Here is a 23,587-nt window from a genome sequence, read left to right as displayed (position 1 = left end):
ATTTAGCTTTTCTCACTTTTGAAGCAAAAGTCATTTGAACAGAACACCATCTTAGGCTCTAGCCCTCATACTGCAGGTCTGTATGATTGCTCACCTTCTTCCTGCTCTTTCACTGCTCACCGAGTTTCCCACCAAGGAGCCAGATTCTAAATCACAGATTTATTTATTTTTTTTTACTTCTAAGTCTTTGAAGCAGTTTCACTTTTAGTGTTTCATAAAAAAATTTCACAGCTTTGAGTATCCATCTATCTCAGTTTTGAATAGTACCACAGAGTTATACAGGGACTTGTAACATAGAAATTGGGACAACTCAGACAAACCTACCAGACAGAAGACATAAAAATTACAGAGCTTTACATGGACCTTTTCACTAAACATGAGTTCACTAAGCTCACAGAAAGGAAAAGAGACAAAGGTATGTACTACTCTGACTTTTCTCATTACCTTTCGTGCAGCTGTGCCAGTCACTTATGGTATTAACCTTGTGCTCTACTCATTTGCTAATTACAAGAGTGAAAGGTTAGGGAACTCCGTATGTAGGGCACTCGTTGGATATGCAGTAACAATTCCTGTGCTACTAGTAAAATGCTTGATTACAAGAGTGAGGACAGATTCCAAAGCCCAACATAAAAAAATAAAAAAATTTTCAAATCTAGGTTTCATGAACTGTAATTGCCAATCTAAATAAAAAGCTTAATGGACCCACGTAAGCTTTCCAAATTTCTAACCTCAATGAATCTGGCTTTAGGACATCCCCTTTAGCAGCTCCTCAGCTGTTCAACAACTTACTAAGGAACTTTGAAACATTCTATTGTAAACATATTAAGAGCTTTCGAAAATGAACTGCCTTGTCCTAGAATAACCTTTCAGTTTCTCGTGGCATTCATAAACGCTATACCATAAACACTAGTGCCCAAAAGATACATTTCACAAAACAAAGACAAGCAGAAGTGGCAAAAATACTCACTGACAGACAGATGCCTACTTCTGGGCTCTGGCTGCTGATAGGGTGTGCTCACATCCCCCACAGATTGGGAAGTTTTAATCCTGACTTGTTTGGGCAGTCCAGAATGGGGTGAAGAACTGTTTTGCTGGGTAAAATAAAAAATAAATAAAATAAAATGAGACTGAGGAGCTCAAGCAGTCTGGCCACAGTTTCAAAAATATCATGTTTAGTAGCAAGAAAGTAGCTGAGAAACAGTTCTAGAGCTTGAAATCTTATTAACTTCACAGAACACAAACAATAAAGGCATCAGAAGAGCAAGCTTTATAATTACGATGTAAAACAGGAGTTGAACAACTAGAGGATGCTGCCCTCCAGCCTCAAATCGAATGCAGGATTTACAAGTCTCTATGTTTGTCCTCCATCAGCAGCTACCTATGAAACCAACAAGATGGGGCTCCTATCACTCACTGAGATCAGAACACAGAAGAACGTACAATTTCTATCAGCCACCTTAGCCAGCAGAGATAAATTATAAAGCTTGCACTGTCAGAAGCGGTTAGATAGCAACCTGACTCCCTACAATCTTTATAAAGTAAACTGACCATTCAGACCATCTAAATGAAAATAAATTCTAGAGAGTTTAAGAGCACAAAGAATTCGGAGATGTGAAGATGAATGCTGCCTGTGTTGCTTTCATTCATCCTTCCTTGAACTTACATAGACATAACCTAATAAAAGATTATTTTTGCACAGTGCCTCCATCTCATTCAAAGCAGGAAGATGAAAAGGAGACACGTCAATGGACTTCTCCCCAGTCTATTGAGAAAGATAGAAGGGGTAACTCCAGCATGCTTTGTAGGAAGAGGAACTGCAAAAAACATTTTGCAACTTCAGGCAGTAGGATGTTCCCAGAGCACAGCTCTGCCTCCTGAAACTGCAAGGCCACTTCAGACTCCGGAGGGTGCTCACTTGGAAATATCTAGACTGCAGCTTCAGGGAGGTAACCCCTCTGTGCTCTCTCTGCAGATGGCACAGGGAACACGGGCTCGTAACAGAAGGCTGACCAGGACTCCAGCTATCTGAGGATGGTGCTCTAAAATCTGAACATATGAAATACTACGAATTGCCTTCCTCAAACAAATGAGGTCCTATGCATGTCAAAGCACGTGCTCAATACTAGTGGACACTTTTGATTTCAATCTTCTTGTCCCAAAATACCTAGCTTTACAAAAGGATATAATATTCCCTTCCTCTTGTGCATTACAGAATGTAACTAATGTTAACTTATTTCATTGAGATGAACAGAATCACAGGCATCCCAAGGAAATTAATTCTGACTTCTGAAAATTATTTGAATACAACTAGCAACAAGGTGGGAGGCTACACAATAAAAAAAAATCAGAAGTATTGAATAGTTGCTCATTTAATAAGCACATACCCTTGCACAGAGTGAGGAGGGAGCCTGACTTAAATTACATCAACTCTACCACGAACAGAACCATGGGAGCTGAATAAAGGGTGCAGAGGTCACACCACTCACAAGGACAGTCTGGCTTTAGTACTCTAGGTGTTCAACTTAACCAGTTCTTCCCATTAGTTGCTAAACAGAAAGAAAGGACTGACAACAGGAGTGAGTTGCTTGATCAAAGAAAGCACAAGTGAGCCACAGAAAGAGGCACAAGAAAATTAATATAAATGCTATTCACAAGCATGGGCTCTCAATACTAGTCACACAGCTACTGCTGTAAAGTTGATTTGGTTTATATACATATTTGTGCCAAAGTCACGGCATTACCTTTCCATCCCCAGAAAAAGAAAAGAGCACAACCAAAACAAAATCTGCATCCTGTACTTCAGGAAAAATAATGCTTCCCGCTCCCTCAGTGGGATGAGATCATGCAGCCAAGTAACCTCCTTCAGACTTGTGGGCTTTTGCTTTATCACATGCAGGGCTCTCCTGTCAGGCAACTCAGAGCTGGAGAGGAAGTCGAAGGAGAGGGGGGAAACAGTGGCACTTACTGAAGACTTTGCTGTTTGTTTCTGCTTTGAGCAAAAGAGGAAAAAACAGCTAATAAAAGGACAACACCACAGTACTGGCTACAAGCTGGTGTAGGGATGAGGTTTACCAAGCGTTTACTGTTAAGTGGCTTATGTAAAGTTTAGGTAGTATCATTTAACATCTGGTTTGCAGTTTGAAGACACCAAAATTAAGAGAGGGCTGTAAACCAGGATCGTTTTACAGTTTTATACCAAAAATTGAGGCCACCTTTTACAGACTGTTTCCTGACAACACAGAACAAAGCCTGACTACGCTAGGTCAGCCTGAAGGCCCCTCTTGCCAAGTATTGTCTTCAGAACAGCCACCAACAAATGCTTAGGGAAAGGGCATAGGACAAGGAACAGCATCATCCCCTCCTACACTTTTCCAGCTTTTGGCATCCAGTCATTTGGGAAAGGGCTGTTAACGCTCCTGAAGGGTTTCTGTATTTCTGTTAACATATATTATCAAATTCAAAAATAACGAGATGTGTATTTAAGTTCTCCTGACAGTTCCAAGAATTACAGGTGTGATTATTTCAAGAATTTGAGCTCACAGCCTGCAGAACTTGAATAGGGATGAACAAGCAAGACTGACAAGCCATTAGCAACAGAGCTTTCAAGACAGAGTAACTTTCATACCTTTCAAGAGAATTTGGAAATTTGTAAATAAAATATCTAAGGATTATTAAGGTCTCTGGCTTGAAAAGCTGTATGACCTTAATTCTAAACAAAAGACATGGGTTGAGTGAACAAAGATCTTCAGTCACAGATAAGGAATAAGGGAAACCTTCTGACCCTTTCTGCCCTCTTCAGCTTTCAGTTCAATTCACTGTCTGAAACTGGCATCTCCGGGAGCTTGACTTAAAAGATTTATTTCTGATGTTATGATCATTTCTGCTGAAAAGTACAAACTACACTGACATCCAATGCCACAGCCATCTGTGGTATAGGAAAGTGAACCAAGACACTATCAAAATAACCTTAGGTGTGAATACACCATTATTAGCTAAAAGCAACTTAAATTTCTACAGACTAAGGCTGGATTCAATGCATTAGGCTACAGACCTGAAAAATCATTGGCAGCTGTCCTTAGGCTTCTTACCCAGGAAAAAAGTGCTAATAGCTTGTCTTCAAGGACAACCTGTGCTTTCTTAAACGCAAGATAATTACATGCACTTTCAACAGTGTGCTATTAATCAAAGGTAAAAAAAAATTCCCTGCGAACCAAACTCATTAACTGTTTTCTGAACAGTCATTGGGTACTTGATATAAAACGGCCTTCACATTACAGCTTAAAAAGCTGCAATATTTTAGTCCCAAGCAGCTGCTGAAGACAGGAAAAAAAACCAATATAGAGAGATACCTATAGCTAAGCCAAAGCAAAGAGGATAAACATATGCATTCGTGTCTGTGCAGACTGATTTTACTAATCCCTGCTGCTCTCAGATGAGGCCACCATTGTGTTTCAGAGACTTAAGGGTAAAAACCTTCATTTTGCTGCAGTCACAGAAGCTGTTACCTACATGGTTTCTGTCCTGAGACAGCAATAATATTCTAAGGCTTTTCACATTAGAGCTTCGGTCCAAGAGATCTACTGCTTTATCCAGGTCATCTTGATTTTTCAAAGGAATAGACAGCTGCAAAATAAAGAACAGGGAAAAAAATCATTAGAAAAGACAGGAAAACTAAGTCTACATCCACAATAGGTATTTAAACAAAAATTAGAAAAAGAAAAAAAATAATCAGAATATAAGATGGGATTCTGATTGCTCAATTATTCCACAAATTTTTATTAAAATGCTGTCTCACTGTCCTTTTTAACAAGGTTTTTCTCCCGTACCATCAGAGAAATGGCTGACCCTATGCAAATTTCCCTAAGGCACCACCTACAAAAACATTAATTGCTACCTGAATGTGTTGTTTGCAAAGAACAAGTCAGAGACAAGCCCCTGATTCACTGATGAGAACACTGTCTCGGAATACTTCTGAATCCAGACCTAATGATTAAGTGAAAATTTGGTTTATGATACTAGTACGAAGTCGATTAAGACTCTGAAAGAGGGAATCAAAGAATTTGAAACTTGCTAGTAAGACCCCAAAAATTATGCTCAGACACCCTCTATTCTACAGCCCACTCACAAATCGAAACGTGAATGCTATTAACACTGAAGAACCCCTTTCATTTTTGTCTGGCTCTTGCTGGTGAATGGAGTTTTGCATCTCTCTCATTAGGGATGTAGCCCCAAACAGCACGAAGGCAAAACCACAACAAAAAAAATCAAAGGAGAAGTCAGGGTGACCAGAGTGAGAAAGCCAACAAAATACTTCAGATTATTAATAAAATGCTACTCCTCATGCCACTTTCTTTTAGCAATGACAGTGCCCACAGCCCCCCTGCAGCATCTCATACCAGAGAGCCTCCCCTGTGCTCTAGCTCCCCTTGTTTGCCTAATAGCTGGGCAATAAGCAGAGAGCTTGCGGCCAGCAGGAGGTATATCTGTTACAACTGGCTGGCTGGCTGCTCCTGGTCAGTGGTCAAACACCACAAGCAATCCTGACTCTGCTATCGGACAGCTGAAGAAATTACTCTGGGACTGCCTGCAGCCCTCAGACTCTATATTTATTGGCCCGCAATAGTTGCTTTTAGCAGTCAAAATACCTCAAATACCTTTTTTTACTTCCCCAAGAGAGTCTCCCAAACAATACCAGTACAAGGAAGCAAGGTGCTGATGTTCATACAATACACACATCGGTGCGATGTTTTGTCAGTATCAGCATGTTTTCCTCTGGAGCAGAGTGATTCAACTATGGTTCGTATTAGAGGGAAGAACTGAAAATTAAATGTATGGGTACAGAATTTGGGACAGAAAAAGGAGGTGTCATCCAGAGAGAGCGTTACATGTCCCGAGCACCGATAACAACGTTCTGTACCTCATTGTTCATGTAGTGGAGGTCCAGTGGCTGGCCAAAGGCTGTTTTCACTTTCTGCTGCACATCTTCATAGCGCACAGGACGGACAAATGGGATAATTCTGGAACAAAAGAGAATCATGGACTGAATTCAGAGATACTGAAAATGCAATCAAATCAGATGGCTGAACCATTAAAAACACATTTGAATGTTCTCCGTTCATCCTCAAGCAGCCAATGAACTTTTCTGATTTGAATTAATTATTTCAGCAAGGAATTCTTGATCTATGGCCCATTTCCAAATGGTTTGTCAAAATGCAATATTCAGCTGAAGATTTCAAACAGAATGCCTTTGACCCTGCATAGGAAAGTATCCTTTACTGAATAAATGTCTTTCACATAACAGGATACAAATCTCTTATGCACTTTGGCTTAAAGAATACTGCCTCGTGCACAAAACACAAATACATTCAGTCAGAGTTGAATTAAAAGCCACAGAAGGCCCAAAGAACAAAAAAGTTTTTGGTTTAAGTACTCCAGTATCTGAATTCAAAACTCACTCCCTGAACATTTCCAAAATGCGTTCCAGTTGAAAGGTTTCGACAAACATTCCCACAACAAAGCCAGTCCCGAACTCCTGAAGAAAGGTACCAGCCGGAGGACACAAAGGAACCTGAAAACCCTCTTTCCCAAAGGTGGCCTGTGACATTAGGCCCATGTCAGCGCTCTGCATGCTCAAGTCAAACATCTCCGGACATCTGAATCACAGGCTCACTGCGCTGTCTCTGCAGTGATCCTTCAAATCCTGGACAACACAGCAGGGACTTTTATTCAAGAGCTGAGGACAAATCTAACTGTAACTGTGCAACCATTTGTCACTCAGGGCTTGCTTTATTAAAAAAAAAAAAAAAAAGCCTTTTTAAAAAAAAATTAGAGGCCAAATAGATCAAAACTTAAATGCTGCTTCAGTTGTAACAGCAGTGGCACAGCTGACTTGCCATAATTCAGAATATGCATGTAAGACAGATATGCAAGACAGAATATTCACATAAGACAGATCAGTCTCATTCTCTCATGCTTCCTCCCTCACCAGTTATTTTCCCTAAGTAACACATCTCTGGGCACCTTCACTGACTGACAGACACACAAAATATGCACAGATGTAAATTATTCTAATCACTTTCCCTTAGCCCAGAGCTTGGGACACACCAAACCCCCAGTTCTAGCACGCAGCCATTTCCTCACCAGTTGAATGGCACAAATGGCCTCAAGAAATCCAAAATGGCAACAGGCAGAGCCGTCCCCGGGGAACCCTGCAGAATCCTGTGGCACACGCATGCTTTTCAGAAAACGACAGTGTACTTTTGTTTGCTTTTATTACTGTTTTGCCTCCCTTGGGATAGAAACACTCATGTTTTAGGCAAAGTACTAACACGAAGTTCCAGCAAAGCATCTAAAACTGTTTGTTTTGCTGGAATGTTCTTCTGTAGGAAGCTGCCAAGTACTCAGAAAGTTGCTACCTTGACAGCTATGGAAAAGGATGATTTTTACCCTCTTCAGAAGAATTAGCAAGTAAAATACCCTGGGTCAAGAGCTGGAGGATCCAAACGTGAACTATAGTTTACAACCCACTGTTCTAGCAAACCAAGGACGTCTGCTGCTCAGCTCAGCAACCTACTTTCCATATCCTGACTGCACAAGGCCCAGATGGCTGGTGGTTCCTGCCTTCGGGCTCCTGAAACCAGACTTCTCGCCATCTGCTTCCACAGCCCATGAGACCACGCTGCATCTCCACTACTGGCGAGTTCAACAAACAGCGCTGGGACACAGCTGACAGCCACCAGCCTTCTGCGAGCTACCAGACCACGGCGATAGCTGCTCACCCCACCGCTGGAACTTGAAACAACTCTGCTTTGGCATAGCTGAAACACTGCCATAAAAAACCTGATTGTTAGCACTCCTCATGAATTCTGCCATCAGGCAGAAGTAAGACAACCTGAACGGACCACAGACACTCAAGACCTATCTTGCTCACAGGGGCAACTCTCTGAGCTCAGTGAAACCCTGAATCACCCCTGGGGCAGCTCACACGAGTTGGTGCTGAACGCGTGCTTTGGATAGAAGGCCTAAGTTTCCAGGCCATCCAGCCAGCCTGCTTTGCCAGCACTCAGTATCCTTTCACGACATGCAGCTTTTGTTTTAAATAGATCTAGTGCTAGTTTGCTTCCTTAGCCCCTTCCCAGGAAGGGTTCATCTTAATACCAGACCTACAACATTCAGCTATTTAGAAATAATTGTCCTTGTTAAGAAGCAGCCCACAATAACATTTTCGACATATTACTAAGAAATCCATCCATGAAATTACAGTACTCTGGCACCGTACAAATGTAATTTAGCTCTCAGTTGAGCTGAAGCCCCTTATAAAGGCTTCCATTCTACACTCAGTGCATTAAAAAGCAGAGCTGTTCTCAGGTGCCACAAATTCTATTAGTTTAAAAACTCTGTGCACTCTTCTAACACAAAATCATGGACTGCAGGGTTTAAGGAGCCCATTCCTGCCTGACCACCTTAAATATTTGTGGTTAGATCTGGCAGCTCCTCTGAAACCAAGCACACACACTTACATTCTCGGTGCAAGCTTGCTGTCTGTAACTGCATACCACTTTGGGAATGGGGAATTCAGGCGAGCGTAACTGCATAATTAGACTAACACACAATCAACCTTTTCATTTTAATGTTACTTCAGAAAAAAACCCCTTTCTTCTCTCCTGAACTCTGTGCCATCTTAAATGCACTCAGGCAGAAGACATACAAGACGACAGGACTGTGGTGACAAGATTTTGCTTCCGAGTTACCTTGTGCTAACACGGTATCACAAGAAATTGTGCCGTATCGCACAGTGGTTCTGTTGTAGCCCACACAATGCCTCTGACACAGCAGAGAGCTGAGAAGATATGGCTGACAAAGGCAGCAGTAGATCCCAGCTACGATTACTTTTTAAATTTCAATTTGAGCAACCAAAAGTCCAGGTACTTTTACTGACGGAATTCACCATGTAGGACTTTGGTGAATGAAACAGTTCAATTTTTGAGGAAGACTTTACAAATTATTCTCTACTGCCTGCTTTACCAAGGAATGCCTCTGCTTTTCTGTTTTAGCAAAAATCCCTAAATCTGACAAAGGAGGATACTTGAGGAGGAGCTTAAGCACCCCAGCCAGTAACCTTTGCTAGGAACAGGCTATTAGCATCACTACATACAACTTGTGCTGTTGTATTATCCACATTAAATTTGCGTTTTATCATGGAACTGTGAACTACTTCACACTGAAAGTACTGTCTGGGATGGGAGAAACAAAAGGATTCCCATAGGATATCTGTGAAGGATAGCATATGAACTCCTGCTTACAATCCAATTAATTTCTTCAAAAAAAAAAAAGACAACTGGAACATAGCATCAAGATCCTTTTTGCCCCCTCAGCAAGAGCTCAAGAGCAGCCTCAAAGAGGCTGCAAACAAGCCTGGAGCCTTCCTGTATGCTCACACACACCGAACCGCCACAAATGGACTGAAGAGTTTCTCTCAATTAGATGGCAAATAGGGGGCTTCTCAAGACCTACTTTGAAATGTCTAGACAATTTTATCCATTGTAAACAATACTGTGAACACCAAAAATCTTAGTTCAGTTAATTCTGGGTTTTTTTTTCAAAATAAAGTCTCTCAAAACTAAGTATCAGAGGAAACAACAAAGAAACTTTTACACCAATGAAAAAAATCTTCACTTGCTGTATCTTTTGCTCAGTCACAGCAGGACAGTGATAGTGTAGGTCATCAGGAAATGAGAAACTAGAAAAGAATGGCGCTAATTTGATCAGTTTCATTTGGTATTAGTTAAATGAAACAAAAAGGGAACATATCTGAAACAAGGCTATCAGACTGAATTTCTTTCAGGCTGGACAGCTTTTTTAATATTACTGCAATTCACTTACAAACAGATAATAGGAAAATAAATCAAAGGGAAGTATTGCATGACACACTGATTTTTAAAAATAACCAGTTGGTTTTTATTTATATATTTTATTTAAAAATAACAAGTTGAGTATGACCTGTTTGCTATTGCATTTACTGTGTGTTTTTCATTCAAGAACAACGAAAGTGAAGCCAACAAAATGTTTAACCTAAATTACTGATGACTGTATTATTCTACTAAGCAAAGAATCATAGTGAAGACAGACTTACCGTCTTTCCCCGTTATGTTCAAACTTTATCCTTACATCATTCTGCAGAAGAAAGAACAAAAGTTTAGTTTACAGTGAAACTTGGGCATGCATAACAGTAGACAAATGGATATAATATGATTTTAAGGCCCAAACACAAAGCAGGTCAATTTGTGATTGCAGTTGGCATCAACTCCTTACAAGGCTACCAGAACACAAGTCTAATTAACTTTCTCCATGGAAGCTGAAGCAGACCATGGCCAACAAGTGGCTGACATGTAAACACAGCAGCATGAAAAACGAAGAAATTGCTAAAGGAGCAAGAGAAGCAAACAGGTAAAAACTTGTAATTTTTCTTAACTGTCAATTAAACAGAGGACACTGAAATATACTTTAAGGAAAATTAATCTATTTTTATCACTGCATGGCAAAAATCTGAAATTGAGTCCATCTGCATATTCATCTGAACTGAAGCTGATTTTCTTTCTTTGTGCATTCTCAAAGCAAGCACATTTTCTTTTATGACAAAAAAAAAAAAAAAGACACACAGGGAATGTGCTATGTTCTCTATTCTTAAGACACAGACTAAATCTCTCCTTTTGCAAAAATGCATAGTTTGAATTTCAGGGGCTGAAGTTACAAAAAAGTTAACTATATGTCCTCTTTTAAAGTGCAAAGGGGTCATCATCTGTATCTGGCAGATGGTTAAAAGCACTAATGGCACAACCTGTGCATTTCACTGTAAACTTAAAAAGATGCGATGTGGCACGGAAGAGTCAACATGCTGAACTTTCAACTCTGGAGATCAAAGTTGAAATCCCAATTTAGGTCACAAAGATAAAAATAAAAGGGAAAAATCTGCTCTGATAAGACTCCATAATTTCTGCCGCACAATTTATGTGATTGGAATAGATTAAGCCATCTGTGAAAGCCTCAGACAATAGGCAATCATACATCTAGGAACTTCAAAAAAAACGTGGCCAGGAAATGCTCTTTAGCTAGAGGAAGTATCTGGCAGACCTAGTGGTCAAGAATGCAGTTCAAAGGGACCACGCAATCACTGCAAGTACACAGTATTCCTGCAGCCGTACTGTAGGTGCAGAATCGAGCATGACAAACGAGCTTCCCAAGCAGAGCAATCATCTGCAGGTGGGTAATTTACACCTCGCTTTAACAAGGACATGTTGTCAGAGGGGGGAAGAGAAAGAACTTACTCTAGTATGACACCAAAATGAAGCAAGTTTTGGAGAACTCGTTTTAACTGAAGAATAAGGGGAAAAATGCAACAGACAGCACAGGAATAATGAACTTTCCAACTACTTATGAACCACCTGTTTCTTAGACAAAATGGATGGAGAAATGACCCCTTTATGTTAGGAATTTCAGGGAAGGAAGGCTCTGGATATTTTTTTTTTCAAATGCTATACTATTCTTAGTAGCCCAGTCCAAGGAAACTAAATAGGACTGCTTGGATGAAATTGAATTAAAGTAATTTTTCAGATTAAATTTTACCTCAAGATGCATTTTAGGTCATGAAACAGCTAAGTGACAAAGCTCTTGCTAATTAAAATTAGACAACGTTAAAAGATCCTCAGGGCTCTTTGGAAACCTTTCTTCAGCTCGCTGGTACCTAAGCGAACTGAAACACCTTTCTCCACTCCACTGCATACTTTCAAACCCATAATTTGTAACAAAGGGAAGGAGGGATAGAATTTGGCATGTATCTCCTGATGATTTTTCCAAAAGGATCAGACACTAGCCATTCGTGTTTCTTTTTCAAAGATCTAAGAAAAGGTATTCGAAGTGATCTTCGTGTTTATATTTCAGAAAGAACCTAGAAGAGTTAAACATCTAGTGCTTTTTGTTTCCTTCGAAAACAGTGAACCTGTCACCTATTTAAACAACTTCTTAGAAGCAACTCACATGAACTGTCCTGAGAGATGACTAAGAAAGCAAATCCAAGTTTAGTACTTTGGCATTCCAGTTCCGTGATGTGGTATCACAAATAACGATTACAGATCTTGATTTAAGACATCTCTGAATTTATGTTTCAAAGTGATTTGGAAAGGATTTTGTACTACTCCATCTACAGACTTGTCCAGCCCATTCGAGGAAATCCCAGATCCCAGCTGAACAAGTGGATTATGAGCAGACAAAGCATAAGGAAGAGACAGACATGAACTTTAAAGCCTGCTCCAGAAAGCTTAAGCCTGTAATAGGAATAAAACCGGAAAGAGTTATTTTACTGATACAGGCAAGTTCTCTGTTAACGTCAGTCTAACTGCCAGTAACTCAATTTAATTTTTTAAGACCACAATGGAAAAACAATTCTTGACTGAAATTGTTGCTTTTGTGTTGAAGTATTTCGTTCAAATGACACGCAGCACCTACTGACAGAGCAATATTATTCTGTGCTTTCTTCCTGCCAGAAAGTCAATGCAATAGTTTTCTTTATGACAAAAAGAGTCTCTAGCAATGTTAAACAAACCTATAGAGACTTTCAAGTATTGACCCTGCCACTTACTACCCTGGGAAAAGTATTTCTTTTGAACAGGGAAACAGGGAAACACATCCCCATACCCAAAAATAAGGGTTAGTTTCAAACCTGTCTTCATGCGACATGCAACTAGGTAACTCCAGACCACCCTCCCCATCAAGGATGCTGCCTCTCGTCAGACACCTGCAAATAGCTGCTTCCTTTTTCCCTGAAGCAAGGTTTGTCACCCTTTCATTAACGCCAGTCCTTTCAGGCAATCTCCTTCGCTGTTCTTGGATCAACCTCAGTTTGATTACCTTTTATCAGGATCTTCACTCTGTATTCACATGCGGTCTGAATCATGTGAAGATGAGACCAGCATTAGCTCACTATCCAACAGACTGCTTTATGCAGCTTTAAACTGCAGCGGCCTCCTTCTACATCAGAAATGGAAATACTTGTTTCCTTTTCATCATTATGCTTCTCAGTTCCCTGCTTCAAATTTAAGTATCATTTCCATTACAATGAGAAGCACATCATACTGCTACTTCATGACACAGTCAGTAAAGAAAAGCTTTCCTGGCTTCCCACACCTGCTTAAACGCATTCTACAAAGGTCACTGCACACAACTTTAAAACATGCCCCTAATTTATAAATGCTAATATTGAATAGGAAGCCAGTTTTCTTACCGGAATTTTTTTTTCTTCCACTGCAGAGGCACACTGGTTTGTTATTGCAGGGCTGCCCAAGAGGGGTGGACTGCTGGCACTGTGTTTTTTCTTTAAAAATAATAAAGTCATTTAAGAAAACGGTGATATGCTCGTGAAACCAGAAAATCACTTGGTAAACTTTTTAGCGAATCTAGGCAGACCAAACCCCATCAGAAACACATATAGGGGGAAGGCAGAATACCAAGATGTTGCAAATTATCAACTCTACCCTCCCTAGTCCATAACGGTAAGTGTTGGCAACGCAGCCGGAGCACGAACAGGCAGCTAACCCACCAGTGACGCTGCAGCTGCCAGAAGTGCCAGGCATGACACAGACAGCGGGCCCTTGGCCTCCAGGGAAGGATTGCAGGGAGGCACCGCATGGCCCCTTACCTGTTTGTTGGAGTGAGCAGCGTCTTTGTTCTTCATGGTATCATATCCAGTCAGTCTGTGACGTCGGCTCATCTGGAGTGCTACCAGGTCCTTCATGATGGATTTCAAGGCCTCTTGTTCATCTGTGATGCACAAGAATTTTAGCAGTAAGTCACCTGGGTGAGTATTGGCCATAACACTTCCCCACTTGTTTTCTGCTGACTCACAAAACGGAAATCCTTTTTAGGATCTTTGCAAATACACTGTAATTTCATGTAGCCATAAAAAGCCCAGACTTGAGCTAATATCATGAAGTAGTAAAAAGACGGATTAAATTTTAAGTCATTTATCCAATGCCACAAATGGATCTGGCCATAGGAAGATTCGGAATAAATATCCCCAGCCTCTAGTTCTGTTAAAATGGCTTCACAACAAACTACAACTTGGGCAGGTTTGCTAGATCATCATAGATCATTTAGGAGGGGCAAAGTGATGTGCTTCTGCCAAGGAAAACCTGGTAAGAATCTGTTCTTTCCAATTTTATATCCTGTTAACTTAGAATTCTTGCTTGCTAGTGGAACAAACCACAGCCTGTAGAGAGAAAAATGAAAATCTGGACAAAGAGTCATCTCAGAATATCCCTGCATACAAATCCACTTGCACCGATTTCCCCAACACATTCCTCTCTTCCCCCAAAACACGCTGATGGAACAAAGTTCAAACCATTTTATGAGATTTCAAGATCTACTGAACAGATTCAAATCACACAGCATTAAGAACGCTGTCTGCTGGCAGACTGCAATGCAGCAGGTTCAACTCCAGGCTCCTTGCAAATGCAGGAAAATAAGACAAGCTGAAATTTTTCTTATACATACTACTGACTGAAAATTACTTTCTGAAGCTAAGACTCCTGATGTAACCAATTTAAAGTGTTCTTCAATTTCTTGTTAGCTTTGAAGAGAGAAGTGATATTTAGCAGAAATTTGTATGAAGTCTAGAGAAAAAAAAAAAGACAAAAGGAGAAAAACGCATCGTAGCTGAGCTGTGACGGATTGCTAGCATAAAGGTGTCTAAAAGCTAGTGCGAATATTCCTTTGCTTTTTCAAGCATAACAATCCTAAATTCCTTGATACTGCAAAAGGTAGAAGTTGACATGTGAAGTGTGGTTCACAAAGGCGACTGCACCAGCCTCTTTGCTCCCAGGCACTGGGCCCCCAGCGATGCGATCACGCAGAGGATCTGCGGCTGGCACCCTCCTGCCTACTGGATTGCTGGGCTGCTGTCTCACATACAAAGACTCAAAGAGCTTTCAGGGATAAAGCGTTGTTTCCTTGCAAATAATAGGTCCAGTTAAATCCTTCCCGATAGCGAGGTATAATTTAGGGATGAAATTTGAAGCAGTGATTGGATCAGCTCTGAACATGCCCAGAAGAATGTGCCCTTTCTAAAAGAGTCTGGTTGGACTTGACCACCGGGTTTGGATGTAAAGCTTTTTTTAATTATTTATTATTTATTTTTTTGACAATTCAGACTTTTGGAAGTGATGTGAACAGGTCATGCATAGATGAAATTATCACAACCCTACTCATACGACAGTGTATCAGGTGTGCACTGCTTGATATGCTAGGTTCCTCCTTTCTTCCCTGCGCCCACAAACACATCACTTCAGCGTGTTCAAATTCAAATGAACACTTTTGAAGCAGTTTTGTAAATAACCGAAACTTCATTTTAGAAATCCAGCATGGCTACACACTCGTTTGTGACTCGTGGCATTGCTCTGGATGGGTAATGGCTTTCATTTGTACATGTTGTCCTGGGTACGTTAAATGACGGACTGTCTCACATCTGTATTTCTCTGTAAAAGGGACTCATTGGGACTATTTGTTTCTCCCATTTCATGTTATGCATTTGTTCATGAGTGTCTCTAAAAGAAGCCAGCTTATATTTTATGCAGAAGACTGGGCTCATAATTAATGTCTGAATAACAAACTAGATTTTCGCAACGGCTGAAGATGACAGATGTGGGACATATACAGCTTCGCAAGCACACAGGGAGTGAACACTACCAAAATTTAGAAGCAAAAAGGGGGAAAAAAATATACCTATTTGTAAGGGGGCAACAGCTAAAAACCCACCAGTCAGAACAGAAGTCACACTAACATTATTTTTGGTAAGACCAACAGTTTCTGCCCAGAAGGTCTGCTTTAGTACTAACACTAGAGCAGCGGCACTTCCACTGTGGCCTTCAACGTGTATTCCCAAAAAACAGAGACATCAGACCTAGGCCAGGCGACAGAGGAGAATGGAAAGAAATCTCCCACTGCATTTGCAGAAGGTGTTAATTAAGAGTAAAACCCTTAAAAAAGGAAAGCAGAGCAGAGCAAATAAAGTTATTTTAAAAACCCCAAAATCAAAACCCACCAAATCGCTGCTGTCCAAGACAAGCCAAATGAGACAATAACTACATTGTGGTAGTGCAGGAGGGAGAGTACTCCTTGAAATTCCAACTGCATGCAGAAGAAGCAAGGGGTATAAGTAACACAACCAAAGCAAGAGGTTGCTTTTTGAAAAGCACATCAGCCAAAGGAAATAATTGCTAGGATCTATCTCAGCACTAAGTAACCCCTTGTGGGAGGAAAATGTGAAAAAACAGTTGTGAATGAAGTTAAAGTTCCAGGTAGCTAACAGCACAACTTTTTTTTTTGTTTTGTTTTTTTGAATTGTTTCCAACTTTACATATGAACATTTAACCTTTTACCTTACTGGAGTGTCTCCAATTTACTCTTATTCTTTAATCTTGTTTGATATTAAGCATAGCCTTTGAGTCACCTGGCAGACAAAGACAGTAACTTTGCACGACAAAACATTACAAATTATGGACTGGCATATCCCTGGAGCGCCTACCACCCAAAACACGCTGTGAAGAGCTGGGATACAAGTTTTCCACTACAGTGCAGTTTGGGTTTGGCCAGATATCAGGAGGATGAAGAAGAGCTTGTCTTGGCAGAGTTCCTTTGGGCAAGAAGCAAAAACAGCTATGAAAGCAGTTTATAACTTAAGCACTCACGACAAGAAATCAAGTCAATCAAAGAGCACGTCTGTGAATAAAAACTCACATCTGAACAGTATGGCACATCACTTGAAAATAAGGATCGATGCAGTTGTTGGCTACAGGTGTTTTGATCCCAAAGCCCAGGCAGTGTATAAAGTCAGGTTTACAGTGTCCCATGTGAATGAGGAAGTGGGCAAAGAGGACAGGCATCTAACCAGTAACGCATCTCTTAATAAAGACTGTAGCTCAGCTACAGGGTGTATTTATTTATTAGCTAAGGCAACTTGTGAATTTACAATATGCTAAGACATTAAACTCTTAAGGGCAGCACCTGCCAAGTGTCTAACCCCGTTAGTGCATGCAAGGTCTGTCTCTCGCTGTAAACTCAGCTTCCTCCATTGGCAATTGCTAATGCTGAAACCTTACTTGCATCCACGCAAAAAGAAACACGTAATGTACTAGCAAAGGCTGATGGAACAACTTCAGGTGCATCTGAACCTTACGTGATCATACGTTTTATTATAGCTATACACTGAGCTATGGGCTCCCCGGTACCAAAACATACACTCTGTAATTCATCCCTGTGTTGGTGAGGTAGGAAATGATGGAGTATGAATCTTTTCAAAACGTAAACGTCAAATATTGATCTGAAGCTTGTGCAGGGAAAAAACGTTTCCAGTTAGGATAGCACTGCACTGGATTTAATGTTGAGAAGCATGAATACTTCTTTATTTCCATCAAAATAGAGGATTTGCATAGATCAACTTTAAAGAAGCACGTGCAGCAGCATCACATCAATCACACAATGCAAAAGTTACTACAAATGAAAATGAAGCGATTTTTGAAGCGCACTGAGAGACCCTGTTTTGCTAGGTCTCCAGTAGGTCTGGGAAACACAGTTCTGCTTTGTGCGGGAAAGATGTTGTCCAGGAAATGCTTTTCATGTTTTAAAAACTACACTCAAGGATTTTTACAACATCGATAAAAGGGAACTGCTACTCACAGAGAAAGCTATTCCTCTACATAAAGCATTTATTTCAATACACAGCTTCTTACACAGGTCTCAGCAAGTCAGTGTATTTGCTGTGGCAGAAATGGAAACAGTTTTGAAAAAAAATCATGAAGTTCAAACAGTAAAAGCATCTGCACATTGGTAAAAACAGGAAGTCTGTAAACTCCTGTAAACCAGGATGCTATTTTATATAGCATGATAATAGAAGACACGATGCCACATTTGTTTCAAAAAGAAAAGAAGTGAACAAGTAGGTGCGTGTTTGTTCCCTGCCACCACAGCAGCACAGCTGATTGTTTGTGCAAGTGATCGGCAGATCCAGGGGCAATGAGTGAATTTCACAAGTGAGGCAGACAAACCGAGTACGGCTTAAAGCTCTGAGAAAAGTTTTTGAAAAAGCTTAAATTTTGAATCCTTCACTGTGGACAGTCTTAGTGGTAACAAGATGCTGTTCTGCCCGATTTTTAGGAAACTGCAAGCGACCTGGTTTGCAGGCTTAAAAGAGAAATCGGCACTTCTCTATGAACCTGGCACATGCGGTGTGTATTTGGGGTACCTCTTCCCAGCCACAAATCAAAAAAAATATAGGTTGGGATTTAAGCTGGTCCTAACCTGCCGGCTCAGCCCTGCTCCCCTCCCCCACGGCGCACCGGGAGTGTCACCACCGCTACAGCCGGGAGCTCCACGCTCGGCCATGGGTGCGTGTGCGAGCCAAGGGAAGGAAGTGACACAGGCAGGAAAAAAGAGCAGATCGAGGGAAAGACTCAACTGCAGCTGGGCCTGCAGCGCGCGTTTCGTCTAGGCCTGCCACGCATCATCCAGTCCGAACTCTGCTCTCCCTTCCAGTTCACAGATAGATGTGGATTTCTCTGTATTAGAAGCAGGTATCTGTATTTTAAACGCTGCCAAGGAGCTCTCTGTAAGGAAACAAACCTCCGCCACAGCACCTTCTGTAAAGGGCCAGAGAATCGCTCACAGCGAGCTTCAGCTGCGCCAGAGGAGCTATGACACACCGTGATACCAAGCTCTCACTGTCAGCCACCCCACGCAGCTTTCAGGCTACTATACAAAAAACAAGATGGAAGAAATGCAGAGTGGGATACAGCCTGTTACCCATTATTAATTAGACTATTTGATCACAACTACCTAATGAATTTAGACCTTCCCTATTATGAGCGATCTGCTTGCAGCCGTACCATGATACAACACGAGCACGCAACACTACGGTGGAGCAGCCCACAAAACTGTACTTTTTTCATTCTGTGCTCACATGTTTACCAACACGTATCCAATTGCCGTTGGAAAACACTTCCATGGAAATCCAGCTTCTTCCTTCTCTGCTATTTTAAGCTTCTGTACTACCTGGCTGGCTCCTTTAGAGAAGATACAGACCAAATAATACTATCCCAGTCTTTATGAAAGAGAAGCCTACTGATGGATCTGCATCAATCTGTTGTATTTACAAAATTAAAGCAGAATACAGAGGAAATAAAGTTGTTGCTCAAAGCCAAAGTACTGCATTAACAATGCTTTGTGAATTTACCATATAAGCAACTAATTAGCATACTGACTAAATAACCAAGGACAGTCTTGGAAAACTAAACTTAGTTGTAGGAAGGAAACACTGAAGTTGCAGCCCACAAAACCATGCAACTCCGCACTTATGACAGCAGTAGTAATTCCCTGGCTAATAAGCAAACAGGAGTAAGTTCTGGTCTACAGAAAATAACCTTTTAATTCTAAGTACACGAAACCCCTCTTTAAACGGAAAGGGGAACTAGGTAATACAAACACACACACACACACACACACTCCCATCGCCATAAGCAGTTCCTTATACAGGACACACAGTCCAAAAGAAGTGATCATTCAGGTTCAGTTACAGCAACTTCTGAAAGCAGCATTTTACTCTGGATAGAGCGCTCCGCCGGCTCCTCTGCTTGCTGGTATGTGTCGCCGTCTGGGTTAATTATGGCGAATGAGAACCCACTGGAAGCTTCACAGAGAAAAAAAAACCTATTTTGACAGACTCCCAAGCTGCAATTAATACCACAGTAGAAGTTTTCCTAATTCAATTTAAGCACGTAAATTCCCGTCTTACCGACGGGCAACCGGGTTCTGAGCAGCTGCGGCAGAGGCCCCAGCCCCCCCGCCCGAACCCCTCACCCAGCCCGGCCGGGGGTGCCTGCGCGGCGGGGCCGGGGCTCCGCGCCCGCGGTCGCAGCACCGGGGGCCTCCTCACGATTTGAAAGAAGCCCCTCGCAGCCGCGCTGCTGCCCGGGGCGCAGAAGCAGGCCGGGGCAGCGGGACCGGGCCCGCCGGAGGCCGCAGGCCCAGCCGGCCCGAGGGACGGGGGCGGCCGCAGCACCGAGGCCGCCCCCCCCCCCAGCCCCGCTCGCGTTCGGCTCCCTCAGCCCGCTGCCCCCCGGCCCGCACCGCGGGGAGCTCCCCACCCGCGCAGCGGCTCTCACCCATCTCGGCGGGCGGTGGGCCCGCGCCCGGCGGGCGGCGGCGCGCTGAGGGACGGGGCTGTCACCGCCGCGGCTCCATGGCGGCCGGGCCGAGGGGGAGGGCTCACAGCCGCCGCCACATTCCCAGGCCCGCGCCGCCGCCGCCTCCTTCCGGCGGCCGCGCTCCGCGTGCCGGCGCGGCGGCGGGGGTGGGAGGGGGCACGGGCGGTCCCGGTCGCTCCCCGCCGCCGCCGCCACAGGGCGCCCGGGCCGCCAGCAAAACAAACCGCTCGGCGGCCGCCGCGCACCCGCCGCCGCCGCCTGCCAATCACAGGGGCCGACCCGCCGCCGCCTGCCAATCCGAGCCGCCGAGCCACCCACCCGACGGCGCCGCTCGCCAATGGGCGTGCGAATGTCGCCGCCGCCCGCCCCGCCGGCTACCAATCACGGGGGCCCGTTCCGCTGGCGGGTTAGCCCTACCCCCTCCTCCGGCCACTAGGCGGAGCAACCCCGTCCCCGCCCTCAGCGGGCTGCCAATCAAGGTGACGGACGGCTCCGCTGGCCCGCCCCAGCGGCCGGGTCCTGGAGCCGGGGCGCGCTGCTGGGTCCTAGAGTCCGCCCAGGCCATGGGACGCAGCCACGCGTCAGCCCCGCTCCTTCCCCCGCCGCCCGCCCCTCCGCCTGCCGGGCTCCCCATCGCCACCAACGTGTCCTGGAGGAGGGAGCTTGTCCCCCTGCACGCTGACCCCGGGGCTTTGCTCCCCTCCTGCCCCCAGCTCGGCAATGCATTTAATTGCTGCTTTAAAAGCATCTTTTTAAGGGCGGCGGTGGGTGGGTGGGAAATCCACAACCAAAACCAGTTCAAGCGTGTTCAGAAGACACTACACGCAGGATTCTTCTGGTTTCAAAAGAAAAGTGTGAGACAGTTAATTACTCAGGGCACCTGTGGCTCCTCAGAAGTGTTCTAATCAGAGAGCCCGTTGCCCTCGGAGCCTGGCTCGGTCCCCAGGCTGCGATAAGTGGCAAATGGAACAGAATAAACAGCTCACCGGCTTCTTAAACCTTCAAAAGCACTGGTTAGTGGTGGGCTTGGCGGTGTTAGGCTTACAGTCGGACACGATGATCTCAAATGTCCTTTCCAAGCTAAATGATTCGGTGATCCTGTTTCATCGTCCCCACGGTCACGATGTTTCCATGTGCTGCAGTCGCACAGCGTCTGTCAAAGTTACTCACTGTGAAAGTTGTGTTCTGGAGCCAACCTGTAGGAGCCAGCTCTAGCCTAGTTCATTAAAAGCTCATCATTTCCTCCCCCCCCCCCCCCCCCCCCCCTTCGATTTAGGAGTTCATCTTAATGAGAAAGTGTTTTCGTCATTTAGAAGTGGAGTTGCTGACCTGCTGCATCCACTCACTTGATATAGGACACTTGAGGACAAATTTTTTTTCAGCTTTAGCATCTCAGTTTGGCAAGCCAACTTGAACACATGGACCATAAGCAGGACACACTCTTGCTAAAAAGCTCACCAGTGACACTAAATACAAACAACTTGGAAGAGCAAAACCCCCAAACCAGAACAAACGTACCACACAACAGATTTTCATAGATATTAGAACAAAGGAAGACTACTATGACCATCAAATCTGACCCAGCAATTCTACTCAGAGTTCATAAACTGTGTTTACATCAAGTCATACCTTTTAAAGCGACATCCAGGCTTCGTTCAACTGCTCTTTCCCAGCTTCTGCCTCCATTCCACCTGTGGGATGATATTTTTTTATAGTCTTTTCCACAAAAGGGACAGCAGAGGGGCAGTGGTATTTGTGGTATTGTTGTTGGTTTTTTTTGTTTTTTTTTTTTTTTTTTGGGGGGGTGGGGGTTGGGGTTTTTTATGTGTGTGTTTTGGGTTTTGTTTTTTTATTATTATTATTTTTAATTTTTTAAATTATTTTTTTAAAAGTAGTATAGGCCTTCTTCCCTGGTGTGGCAATGGCCATCCTGCTGCTGGGAAACTCACCTCGAGCAGATGTTCTAGCAGCAGCTTTCCAATCTGGCAAATGTCTAGCAGCAAGTGCATTGTTTTTTGAGTGGTTTTGCTCGCAAGCAACACAGCAGCAACGTCAAAGAGGTTATATCAACTGGATAAGCCACACAAAGAAGAAAACTGGATTGGAGAGGGATATTTCTCAAAAGGGTGCCAGAATCTAAATCCCACACACCAGGAAGAATTTGGGACTTAGCCAAAGCATGACAACAATACCTATGATATCATTAATAATTTTTTTTAAACTGTCTAGATGGTATAATAAAGAGATTTCACAATGTCATACTAGGTGGACATGCAGATCTATAAAGGAATGCTTAGATCAACAGATCCAGCCTCTCTAGAGCAAGCAGCTGTGGACAAAGCCAATAATATAACTCTGAAGCTGGCCCGCTTTGAGCAGAAGGCTGGGCTAGATGACTTCCACAGATTCCACCTTGAAGTTCCCATCTTAAAGCCAGACTGGTGCTGTTAGTATTTAAGACTTCTCTTTTTCACTCCCTCCTGTCTTATTGCTGCGATGCTAGAAAAGCATTTCTAGCTTTCCTGTCTAAACTATCCCATTTTCACGTCCAGCTTACAGCCATTTGTTTTCATCTCAAGATTATCCTTTTACTTAAATAATCCTTTCCTCTTCCCTAGTATTTGCTCTCTAAATACATCAAGAAGATAATCATATCTCCTTTCAGGCTCCATTGTAATAGGCAAGCAAGCCGCTCTGTCTTCATAAAGCAAGCTTTGCATTTGTGGTATCTTTACAGTGGCCTTTTTTGCCCTGTTCCAGTTTGAATTCCTCTTGTCTGACAGCATCTTTATTGATCTTGGACCAACTTCTCTACATGCTTTTTCACAGCTTCATGGTGGCTCATCACTATCCTTTATCAACCACTAAATCCCAGCTTCCTTTCCTCACTAATTTTCAAGTAGTAAAAGAACTCAGCATCCTTCACAAATTTCTCCTTGCCCCTCAATTCACAGCCTTGCACTTTATGCTGCTACATTTCATCTCATTTCTATTTCTCACTCTTCAAAGTCATCAGTTCTCTAAGATATTCTAGTTCCCTTGTATTATTGAAGCCTCCCACTTGTTCATCACCAAATTTAATTATCACACTCGCTTTTTGTGCCAAGGTTGTTACAAAAAGGCTTTAGTGAGATTACTCTTGGGACCAGAACTGGAGAGATTTAATATTAATTCCCCACAGTACTAGCCCTGATGTCAGAATGCTCCATTGTCACCTTACCATTTGGTATTTTTGTCTGTTTTCCAGTTTTTACATGCTTGCACATAAAATTCTCAGCTGAAGTCCTGTTAAATGAGATCGATTGCACGTCCTTCACATAGAAACCTGTTTACTTAAGTCC

General features: G+C 42.9%; 1 protein-coding gene across 2 annotated transcripts in view; it reads right to left on the bottom strand.

The window, feature by feature from the left end:
* The window catches only part of MAP3K3 (mitogen-activated protein kinase kinase kinase 3), a 41,056-nt gene extending 20,540 nt beyond the window's left edge, over positions 1 to 20,516 (bottom strand). For both annotated transcript variants that reach the window (XM_055789996.1, XM_055789997.1), the window contains exons 1-7: positions 20,205 to 20,516; positions 13,691 to 13,812; positions 13,277 to 13,366; positions 10,133 to 10,173; positions 5,918 to 6,017; positions 4,510 to 4,623; positions 968 to 1,091 (exon numbers count right to left, since the gene is read on the bottom strand). In XM_055789996.1, coding sequence (XP_055645971.1) covers positions 968 to 1,091; positions 4,510 to 4,623; positions 5,918 to 6,017; positions 10,133 to 10,173; positions 13,277 to 13,366; positions 13,691 to 13,812; positions 20,205 to 20,208 — 595 coding nt within the window. In that variant the 5' untranslated portion in view covers positions 20,209 to 20,516. The remainder of the gene's footprint in view (positions 1 to 967; positions 1,092 to 4,509; positions 4,624 to 5,917; positions 6,018 to 10,132; positions 10,174 to 13,276; positions 13,367 to 13,690; positions 13,813 to 20,204) is intronic.
* Between the last annotated feature and the right edge of the window lie 3,071 nt (positions 20,517 to 23,587).

Source organism: Falco peregrinus, chromosome 18 (assembly GCF_023634155.1).
Source record: "Falco peregrinus isolate bFalPer1 chromosome 18, bFalPer1.pri, whole genome shotgun sequence".
Classification (NCBI taxonomy): domain Eukaryota; kingdom Metazoa; phylum Chordata; class Aves; order Falconiformes; family Falconidae; genus Falco; species Falco peregrinus.
This window is presented reverse-complemented; position numbering and strand designations above follow the sequence as displayed.